General features: G+C 34.8%; 1 protein-coding gene across 1 annotated transcript in view; it reads left to right on the top strand.

Annotated features, from left to right (window-relative positions):
- Art4 (arginine methyltransferase 4) overlaps window positions 1-10,232 on the top strand; it is a 327,729-nt gene extending 317,497 nt beyond the window's left edge. Inside the window, 1 exon segment of the mRNA XM_090414215.1 lies at window positions 9,357-10,232. Coding sequence (XP_090270341.1) covers window positions 9,357-9,485 — 129 coding nt within the window. The 3' untranslated portion in view covers window positions 9,486-10,232.
- Window positions 10,233-12,242: the final 2,010 nt, after the last annotated feature.

The raw sequence follows: 12,242 nt of genomic DNA, 5'->3' as shown, positions 1-12,242 counted from the left end.
ACAACACTCAAAAAGAATTAAAATAGCATTTAATACTTCCTGTATTTCGTCCTAGTCACTAGGACATCTACGGGGATTACAAAAACAATTAATGTAACATGCACACAAAAACTTACAATACTAAGCCCAACCACGTGGGTGACACTAAAGTCCTATCTAGGTGGAGCACCCTCTAAGAGCGGTCGTAGGTGGCTTGGAATGTAAGGTGGGACTTCTGGTGATGAGTGTTTCCCAAATCTTCGGAAGCTTAATGCAACCGTATTTATTTAGATTTGGTTGGTTTCTGAGAGCTGCTGCTGCTTCTAAGAAAAGTCTCTCTTTCTTGAATTTGCTGTGGTGGAGCATGGTGGTTTTCTTCCATGATACTCTGTGGGTGGTGTCCAACACATGGTCAGCCAAGCCTGAATTGTGTTTAATGATGTATGACTTGTGTTCCTCCAGGCGGATGGATGCTGATCTGCCTGTCTGTCCAAAGTACGCAAGCTTACAGGAACAGGGTACTTTGTAAACTCCAGGCAGAGAGAGAGGAGGGAGCTGATCTTTCGTAGACCGGATAAGGGTAGCAAGTTTGCGGTAGGGCTTATATGCTGTGTGTAAGTTATACTTTTTTAGTATCTTGGCTATTTTTTCCAAAGTGCCACGGATATAGGGTATGGTGATGGCATTTTTAAAATCTTGTTGACGAGAGGGAGTTGTAAAAAATCCATTAAACCTCCAACATAATGTACACAGAAAAACCAGTGCATTGGCAGTATTATAGCTATTGTTATCCTCCTCATACTTCACCAGGCTCTGTAATATAGCATATATCCTCTAATTTCTTAAGTTACTATCCCCACATGAGGCCATCCCTGCTATGTTTCACTCTTGCAATTCTAGTTTCTCTGCCATGATATACCTTCCCAGAAAACAACGTCTCTCTGAATGCCTGCTCGGCATTTGAATGTAATCCATCACTTGCATACAGTTGTCTTCTATCCTCAAATGTACTTCTCACATCCACATATTCTAGACCTCTCTTCCTACACATCCTTACTATCATCTCATTCTTTAACACTGCTCTTCTTCTCCTGTAAGCATTATTATGACAGGGCAACACATTCATTATCTTTCCTCACACACATTTCCGCCACTCTATCCATAACTTCAGCCTCAAATCTTGTGCTGCATGATTCATACTACCTCTCACATTTATCATATTAACCATTACTTTACTATCATCTCCTCTACATTTTCACCTGTTTTCATTGCCACTCTTTATTGTTCCACTAGGCCAGTGTTCCTCAAACTTCAGATACCCCTTCTTAAATTTTCATTATTATCAAGTACCCTCTTATCAAATAATAAATAAATAATAAAGTATATTTCATCGTAAATGTCTATTTTATTTGAATTTATATGTTAATGTAAACAAAATATATCATTTATTTTTAATAGAACAAAATTTGGAATAGGTTCCTCTTCATTTCCTGTCCATGAAAATCCGCATTTCAAGTAATTGACACACTCTTATCAATTTCATTTGATCCAGATACAATATCAACATTTTCTTGTTGCTTATAGCTACTTGTATTTGCTATATTGCTCTCTTTTTTGCGTTTTATAATCCAGTCTTTAACCGAAGATCCATACTTAAGAATTTAAAAGCTAAAAAAATTACTGTATTTACTCGAATATAACTCGCATTTTTTCCCCAAAATTAAAGCTAAAAAATCGTGGTGCGAGATATATGCAGGCATTTTCAGAAACTAAAGTTTTCAGAAAAAAAATTGAAAATGGTGTGACTTACCAAGCAGCTACTATTCGCTATCGCTATTTTTGGCATCAAGAACAGTTTCCTTGTGTGCACCATCAAAGTCATCTACCCAAATAGCTTCATCTTCTTTCCCATTGTTTCAAGCAAAAATTACCAGTAATTGACAAGACTTGAGATACGTAGAGTAGCTATGACGAAGTGCATATGATTGGTGCGGTATTAACAAAAGATTGCGCGAACCAAAGACAAATTAGCATTTCAACAGTTGAGTTGAAATGCTAATTCCCTTCGACCGAATTCCATAATATCTGAAACACATTCACTATATATTTCTTAGTTTTAACACATTCACGACGGAGTGGTATCAAGCAAACCACATGTTGTGTCGGCACCATATGGTTTTGCTCGAGTCTATACAGCAGTTTCTGTTGGAGGGGAGATGTGATTCATTATGCTGTTTTTATCCCAGTTGTCTCTAATATAATGATCCAATGCATTAATGATGCATAGCTCAAAATTGCCACGTGTCCCCTGAAGACCTTTCGTGTACTCCTGGGGGTACACGTACCACACTTTGAGAAACACTGCACTAGGCAAACACTCCTCTGGCACTCTACTCTGCACACTCCAAATTATCGAACCTCCATACATGATACTCTGAACAGATTCACACACATCTTTCTCTTACTAGCATCCCTGACTCTTACTGATTTCTGTCTCTGTCTCTCTTTTCTTCCATTTTCCCCTCTTTCTTGTCTTTTCATCCCTTGCTTCCATCCTCTCTTGACTTTCTGCAGTTTCCTCTCTTGCAATCTCTCTCATTCTCTGATGCCTTTCTTTCCAAGTCACCTCTCCGGTCTCCTAATATCACATTCACCCTCCTCAATTCAGGCTTTATTCATTCCATCCCCTTTCTCAGAAGTTCTATTCCTCTCTCTACACATTCTACTTTCAACTGACATCTACACACACACACACACACACACACACACACACATATTCATGGCCATTAGATAAACCATCTCCCACTGCCCAAGTTTGAATTCATATGCACATCGTTCACATTCTCTCCATCCTCCAGCACACTACTGGCAATACAGAAACTGAATTTCAGCTATTTTCGAAGCGCTATCTACACTGCTGCTAAATCCCAAAATTGAGATACTTGACTGCTAATGCCTCCACTCTATTTACAACACCAAACAAACTATTTTATAAAAAATGTGTGTATTAACTTGCTTATAAAATAGTTCATTTGGTGTTGTTAATACCATTAAAAATAAGTCGTGTAGTTTGCAAAGTTTAGTTGATGGCAGAAAAGAGGGAACAGGATAGAAACTTATGTTATTAAAGCGGTTCTTTTATAGAATTAATATAATATAGAATTATTATATTAATTCTATAAGATTGACAGAAAAGAACTTTTTTCAATAGATGATGAATAGAGAAGAGAAATAAGAGATTGAAAGTTGTGTGGGGTGGAGGGTCTAGATTTTTTGTTTGGATGGTAATGAATGAGTGGAATAATGGATTGCCAGTAGTGGTTATGAGTTCTCTGACAGCAAATGTGTTTAAAGAGAGATATGATAGATATTGTGTGTAATAATGGCTAGTGTAGGGCTCCCATGATATGCCTTCTGACTCCATGGAGATACCCATATAATAATAAATAAAATTTAAGTGAAATTATAACTACAAAAATTGAGAAGTTGTATGGTTAAAGTTATGTATCATATCCATTTCTGTGTGTAAAATGTGTTTCTTATCACTCGAATCACTTCAGAAAATATTAATAGCACAAGATTATCTTAACCATCCCTACTGGCCATGACATATATTTAAGTCAACCAAAACATGGATGTGAAATGACCGTTAAAATTGCAATACTATTGATGTTTCATTGAAATAACATAGATATGAAGCAGAAGATGGTTGAAATATTTTATATTCATGGATGCTTGAGTAACTTGAAAGGAATATTATTTGTAAAGTGCTACTTCCAGAATTTTTAATAACTAAAGTATAAGCAAATTTATTTGATAATTTTTATATTGATCTACATGATTTTACAAACATAGTAAAGTATAATATAATTTAACCTTCTATTATTCTAACCAAAATAAAAAATTATCGTACAACATCACAGAATTTCATGTTGTACGGCTAGGGCATCACCTCATTAAACAAGACCTCGTTGTTTTCGCCAGGGAACCAGGGCAAACATTGAAAAGTCAACTACTGGAACAAATCCTAAAACCCACCCAAACTCAACATCACCAGAGTTCAAGATCGGTACTATCAACATAAGCCTGAATGGCAAAGAAATTGAGCTAGCTAAGGAATTGGATAAGTACCAGATCAACATAATAGGAGTTGACTGAAACAAACAAAAAAAAAAAAGGCAAGAACTGGTGAGATCTTTCTGAACAATAAATACAAAATGTTATAATCAGACAATGACAATCAAGGAAAAGGAGGAGTAGCCATAGTATTCAACACTGGCAGGCAGTCTCAAGTAGAGTGATGTGGATAAATATGAGAATGGGGAACTGGACAATGAGATTTATTTGTGCCTATGGTCCCACAGAAGGTTCTACTAAGGTAGAAGTGGAGGAATTTTTTTAGGCTTTAGAGAAAGCAACTGACACAATGAAAAAGGAAAAGTGATCCTTGTTAGGGATCTAAATAGCAGAGTAGGAAATTATTGTCAGACATACAAAAATATATTGCGAAAAGTTGGAATAAAGAGCAAGCTAAATATAATGGCAAATACCTGTTGGATTTCTGCTCAGGACATGGACTGGTTATTACTTACACAATGTTCCAACATAAAAATGTGCAAATTCACATGGAGAATGTGAATTTGCACATCCTCCTAGAGAAGAAGCAAAGAATAAGAAAAGTCTCATTGACTGTTGTTGTTTATAGTGATGTGTTCTCCCTAGTGCAGGACATCAGAGTGTACAGAGGATTTGAAACTGGAAGTGATCACCATTTAGTCTTGAGCAGGATAAAATTGAATTTCATATTCAAAAGAACATGTAAGAAAGTTTTAAAGTGAATAAAAGTTGAGCAGCTCTCAGATGTGAACTGCAGACTAAAATAGACAAACATGATTGAAGAAAAAATGAAAGAGTTAGAGAACAGGAACCAAACCTTGGAGATTCAGTGGCAAGCCCTGAAGAAAACTGATTGATTCAGCCAGAGAGGCATGTGGTGAGTTTGTCTGGAAGGATAAAAAAATCAGAACTCCATGGTGGACACAGGAAGTTAAAGAGGCAGTGAAAGAAAAGAAGAAAGCATATCAAAAGTTCCTGGCAAATAAGTCAGTTTGTGCTCTTAGAGAATACAGAGACAAATGTAAGAAAGCTAAACGCTGTGTAAAACTCTCTAAACAGAGGTCATGGGAAGACTTTGGAAAGAGCATAGAAAATAAATATCAAGAAGGAGGCAAAATATTCTGGAGGTTGTTTAAGAAGCTTAGGAATGGAGGAAAGATGCTTTAAAAGGAGTTAGAGATGATAAAGGCGACATGAAAACGGGAGAAAAAGATATCCTTGCAGTATGGAGTAATTACTTTGAAAAACTGCTAAATGAAACAAGCAGTAATGAGAGCACAGTGATAAAAGACACTGACCAGGCATGCAGTTAGGAACACATATCCATACTTGAAGTAGAAAAAGCTATCAAAAGCCTGAAATGTGGAAAGGCAGCAGGAGTAGATGATATTCGACCAGAAATGTTCAAATATGGAAGTATAAAAGTCTTACAGTGGCTGCACTGCATAATTCAGGTCTGGACAGAGGGACGAATTCCTGATGAATGGAGTAGAGCTCTCATAGTACCCATATATAAAAAGGGAAATAAACCTGAATGTGAGAATTACAGAGGTATTTCTCTATCGAGTGTTCCTGGTAAGACTTATGCAAGTATACTTGAGAAACGGTTGAGAAAAATTGTGGAAGAAAAGCTTGGTGAAGAACAAGCTGGATTCAGGCCAAATAAAGGCTGTCAGTATCAGATTTTCACTTTATGACAGATAGTTGAGAAATAATGGGAATATAACAAAGTTCTATATTTAAGTTTTTGTTGATCTGGGAAAGGCATATGCAAGGTGCCAAGAGAGAGAAGCTATTCAATACGCTACAGTTATATGGTATCAGTGGGCCATTATATCAAGCAATACTTGGTCCTTATTTGAGTTGTAAGTCAGCAGTTAGAATTGAAGGAAGTACAGGAAGATGGTTTAATGTTAAATATGGTGTCAGACAAGGATGTACATTATGACGCAAAGTGGTATTAAACCTATTATCAAACTTGGAGATGTTAATCTTGGCTCTTTATTTTATGCAGATGATGTTTACTTAGAATTAAATCCAGTACAAGTTTACAAAATTCCTGAATAAATTGAATGACTGTTGTAATAGATATGGTATGAAGGTTTGCATTAAAAAGACAAAGACAATGAAAATAGGCAGAAACATTGAAAATATCAATTGCATTTTGAATGGAGAACTTATATATCAAGTAAAACATTGCAGCTACTTAGGCACGATTTTTAGTGAAGATGGTAAATTAAATATGGAAATAGACAACAGAATCAATAAAGCTGGTATGATAGGAAGTCAACTGAATAAATTTATATGGAATAAGAGGGAAATTAGCCAAAACACTAAATTAGCTTAAAATTAGTTATTCATTAAATCAGTTATTCAAGCCAATTTTAACTTATGGATCTGAGAGCTGGGTCAGAAGTAAAACACTTGAATAGAGACTAGAGACCACAGATATGAGAGTCCTGAGAAAGATTAGGGGATCAACAGATGACATCAATGGCAATATCATATTAAAAACAAGGATATTAGGAAAGAACTTGACATTGTCAGCATCCAAGAATGCATTAGCAGAGCTAATCTCAGGTGGTATGGTCACTTAAACAGAATGGGAGAGGAAAGATAAGCAAAACCAGTGTTCTCTGATAGATTGGCAGAAAAAAGACCCAGAGCAAGACCAAAATATAGGTGGATTGATACAATAAAAAGTGCCTTAGAAGATAGAAAAATGAGATCTGATAATGTTGTAGTCTTGACAGGTAACAGACTGATTTGGAGCAAAATTGTAGATAGGAAGTTAGTAAGGTCCTAAATTTTTCATGTAGTACTATCATATCCTGTACCCCCTTTGAGGGTATATATCAGGAATTTGATGATGAACCTTCTATTATTAGTTATTGTTTTTTTATGTTAAATCATTTGTCATGATTCAGTTAAAAATTTTAATTAACACATGTTCTGCAGTTTAAAACAATAAATATTTTATATCATTTTAATAAAGAAAGGCATAATCAATGTCAATCCTGATATTTCAGATCAATCTTTGCATATTAAGTACAGGTATCCCTTGCTTAACGTGGCAGAATTAATTGTGACAATCCCTTGATATACGCAGCAAGAGTTTTGATTAACGTGCCTTTAACCCTGCGGAGCTCACAACTGATCTGACAGATACATGCAAAATGTTTAATATAAATATTCTTACACAATTCAGTGTATAGCATGGAGGTAATGAGTTGCTGTGTATTCATATGTTACGAGTGATATTCCGCACTGTTTTTGGCTGTCAGTTTGGTTTATCACATGTTATGTAAAGTTTTGTGATATTTGACGGTAAATTGTATCTGAGAGATATACTGCTATCTCCGATGTCAGTATAGTATGGTTGTTGTTGTTTTTTATTCTTTGTTCAATAATTTCTGGATTGTAACTGAAAATAAATAAACTATCATGTATTACTGAAATAGACAGCCAAAGGCTTATTTATCATACATGTCCTCTAATACTAAGGAAAGTGATCTGGAACTTACTCCACCTTTACTACGAGTTGTCCATAAGGTTGCTTATGCTTGCATCTGCTGAAAATTTTTGTTTCTATATATTCGGCACAAAACTCTTGTAGTTTCTTTATTCGGCTTTGAAATAATGTTTGATTCAATATCCACTTAATTTGTACTATCGTTCATTATATGAACGATAGTACAAATTAAGAACAAACGTAATGACTTTAACTGGTGAACTTTAATGATTCCATTGGAATGGAATCATTAAAGCAGCCATTGAGACTATACAGCACTGCTTCCTATGCCACGCTATTCAGGCATGATGATGATGTTCAGGTATCCATCTGCAGATGATTTGCTACTTGTGCATTACTGATGCAGTGGTTGGTCACAGTCTCAACTTAATGCTTCTATTCTGCTAGCCTCACCACTAGTGTGATAAGTCTGGTAAGTCTTCCCCTTTTGATGAATGAAACAAGAAGCCAATCATTGCAGTGGCTAGATGGAATTCTTAGTTTTTTTCAGTCATGTTCAACCTGATAAAAGCCAAATTTTTTAAGCCATATAAAGTGCCAAACCTGCTAGCTGCCTACTCTCACTAGACCTGCAATGTTTCCAATAATTTGATCAAGCACTGGAACCTTTAATATCTTGACATATATGTCAAAACCTACCTTAAACTAACTTAGCATGCACCACATTTCACCCTGTAATCACTGCTACATCCTACCAAGGATTCATATTGTAACCAAGACCACCAACACAGTTTAATGAGCACACTGTTGTTTGAACATGTCCAGTCTTCCCAACACCCAGATGATTATCTGCAAGCAATATGATGCCCTCATGCTTCATTTGAAGGATATGATATAGGAAACAGTGGCTTCATTGCCAAGACGATAGTACCATAACAAGATGAAAACAACAGGTCTGAGGCACAGATGGTATCATTGCAGTGGCTAAATCTGATTCTAACATTGATAACCCTAATGAATTATGAACTTTAACATTAACTCTAGATTCTTTATTTGCTCTTCTTATTACTCATATAGTGGAAAGGGACTCCATGAAATGTCAGGCTTAGCTACCATAGGCTTAAAGGCAAGGAATTATGCCTGACCATATGACAGATATGAAGAAATATATTCTCCCCTTCAGGATAGAATATATTTCCACAGATGAGAAGCATTGGCTGATTTTTAGTCAACACAAAATTTGAAACAGAAGAGAAACAAAAGGGGAAAAAGTAGTGTATGAAGACATTTTCACGGAATGCACTCTTGGATGAACTCAAATTTATTACATCTTTTAAGAAAAATTAAGTTATTATTTTGATTGTGGTTCATTTTGTTAAACTGTCATATAAACAACTGTATGTCATTCAGTTTAACATTTCTTTTAATGGAGGTGTAATGCAGTAATTTATAATTTTCTATAAATTCAAATAAAGTATTTTTAAAGATACATGTGAACATAGTATGAAAAAAATAGATTGGCTTATTAGTAAATAGCATCATCAGATATTTTGATGATTCATTCCATGTTACTAATAGCAAGATTTGACTCATCCGGCAGTCTTTGTATAATTCAGTAATTTAAATTTACTTGAAATGATATGGGATCTCTTTATTTTTTTAGCAGCAACAAAGGAATTTTTATTGCTGTATGAATGAATTCTTGTTTTCATTTATGATTTGATATATTCCAAATAGCTTTATGTTCTGAGTAGTTTATTCTTATTTATTTTATTTTATTTTTTTGCAGCATCAACAGCAAGTGGCACTAGGAAATTCAACACACTTTCCTGTCAGTAACAATTTGATGATTGGAGATTATGCCACTCCAGGAAATATAATGATGACAAGTCATATTGACACTGCATTCAAGCACTGATAATTAACATAATACTATAGTATTTTCAACAAGAGACTTATGAGTAGGGTAGAATTACAGGAGTTGATTCCAAAAGAACTGCTGACGAGGAGCATTTGCACTCTTGTTCTCCCTTTCCTTGCCAGAGATATCCCACCAAAGATTTCCATCTAAGAACTGTGCAGTTATATAAATTCTGGAATCTCAGAGTGCTATTGTCATCACAAAGTACAGAGCTTTGGCTGGTAGAGAGACCTTATTTGCAACATTTTTAATTTATATGTGAGGACCTGAGTGTTCTGTGTTTTTCTTTCCTGTACCAAGTATATGCTATAATTCCATTAAGAAGAAAAATAAATGAATAAATAAATGAAAAACCTTAACTTTCACTTTTTTCGGTAAATTTTTGTTAAGGTAAATTGTATTATGAAAACAGATGCAAATATTATATAGTTGACCACTATATAATTTGTAATGCACTTCTTGTTCTAAAATTTTCAGAAAGTTGAGGTTTTTTTTTTTTATGTGAATAATAGAAAGTTGGTATTTTTGCAGGCTATATATTTCTTTAAGGAAAGTTGAATATTTATTGTATTTGAATTAAGACTTTTTTTTTTATGATTTCTGAATTCAGTGATATATTCCTAAAACTTCAGTGAGAGAGGTAAACTCGATAATTAAAAATGTAAGCTGTGTTAAACATATTTCAATGAGAAGTTTGAACTTTGAAGTTTTTGGTGGGATGAATAAAGTTTTTATACAAAGTTAGTGTTATAATTTTGTTTGATGTCATAGATGAATGTGATTAATAGAGTACTCTCAGCAACCATAAGGATTTTAGTATATGAAAGAGTGGTAGGATGTATGGTACTGAATACATCGGAGTTTAACTTAAATCACAAATATGCATTTGAATACTGATATATATATATATATGATACAAGATTTATCAAATTTGAATGCATTTACTAGATATTGCTAATTATTCTATAGCATAACCATGATTTGCTTGTTCCATGCAGACAATTTCTATACTGGCTTTTGTGCTTTTGTATAATAGATCTTTGGTGTATTCCCATAAAACCAAATTCTAGAGGCTCAAATACTTGGCTTAGGTGGCAGTGTTAATATGACTGTTTTCCCAATTCATCTATCTGAAAAATTGTTCATTTAAGCTTTTATTGGGGGGGGGGAGGCAGACAGCATAATGTGGCAGAACTCTGTAATGTTGAAGCAGTTGTTTTTGTGTTAACACAAAGATTACATAATTTGGAAGAATGTCAGATATGTTGCTCCAGTTTTTATGCAACTCCCACGCATGAAAGATTATAAATCTATAGTATGTTAGTACTCTGGGTGAGATCTTTTTTGCATAAATTAGAAGCTTTGCTCTACATACCAAATATAAGTTAGTTGATTTGGGCTTTATTGGCACGAAGACAACATACTGCACCAACCAAAGCTTACAGCAATATTCAAGGAAAGGAAAATATAAATGAGTAAATATAGTGTTATTTACAAAAAGCAAACCGGTATCCACATATAAATATAATGTGCTTGTATAAATTAATTATTTTTGAAAAGTTAAAAAAAAAAATCTTCATACAATTTATCTGAGTCTGATTAGATCTGCTTGTGGACACATGGCAACTTTGCTGTGTAACTGCTGCAGTTGTGAATAGAATTTGATTGGATATGATAGCAACTACAGCAGAACAACCAACAGCTGCATCAGATCTTGCTCAGCCAGTTTATTAAAAAGAAAATTCATTCATTTCTCGAGTGAAGTGCATGCATTCCACCAGGACATTACAAATGGTGAGATGCATGTTGCATTGTTCACATACAGGTGGGTTCATTGGCTCTCATTAAAACTAATATGTAATAGACTGTGACCCATGTGGAGCCTAGCAAGACCATCTCCCTCTCCTGTTTCTCCATTGATTTGACTGCCAGTGCTTAATCTCATGCAGTCTGTGAGTGCTTAAGGCTATTGGATTATTCACTTTGATCTTATTAACTATATACATGGACTGATTAACAGTACCTGGAGAACATATGAGCTGATCCAGCAGCAGAAAATGCAAGCACAGCTGAATTTCAGAATTAAGGACCTTAATTAGTATAACAGCTGCAGAATCATGCAATGCAGTGGACATGGATTATGCACAAGACCATTTGGCCTATAAAGGTTCATTGAGTCTATATAAATTATACACTTTTGGTAGTGGTTTTCTTTAATAAACACAAGCTGAATTGCGTGCAACTTTTGTTGTGTAATTGCTGCAATTAAGTAGTATTTGATTAGATATGATAGTCAAGAACTACAGCAGAGCAACCAACAGATGACGTCTCAGATCTTGAAACTATCAGTATGGATGGAAAGGAAATCAGAAAGTTTTATCTACTTTGTGCATTAAATAATGTAGACAGATGATGCACTGTCAGACTTTCTTAGTTGGCATGGTCTAATGTTGCATGATGTAGTGAAAACCTGCCATGGAGGAATGTTGTCAAGATTTATGCTATTAGCTTGCATAATCTCTTATCATACATACCAAAAGGATATATAGTAGTCTGTATGTGATATTGAGCCTATCAGCACAGAAAAAAGATATTAGGCCACATGATGCTCTGAAGGAGACATTATTTTTAGAGCATAGGTAAGAAAACTGCTTCTAAGCAGGTTCATTTGCTTCAACATGAAGGCTTTGAGTGGATGATGTGCAAAATGCACCAGTAGCTATCTGTAATCTCTGTTGATGGATAGGATCCAAT

Source organism: Typopeltis vanoorti, chromosome 25 (assembly GCF_054136105.1).
Source record: "Typopeltis vanoorti isolate ZY-2024b chromosome 25, IOZ_Tvanoo_1.0, whole genome shotgun sequence".
In the NCBI taxonomy this organism is placed as follows: domain Eukaryota; kingdom Metazoa; phylum Arthropoda; class Arachnida; order Uropygi; family Thelyphonidae; genus Typopeltis; species Typopeltis vanoorti.
The sequence above is the reverse complement of the archived record's forward strand: the minus strand, read 5'-3'. Positions and strand labels throughout refer to the sequence as shown.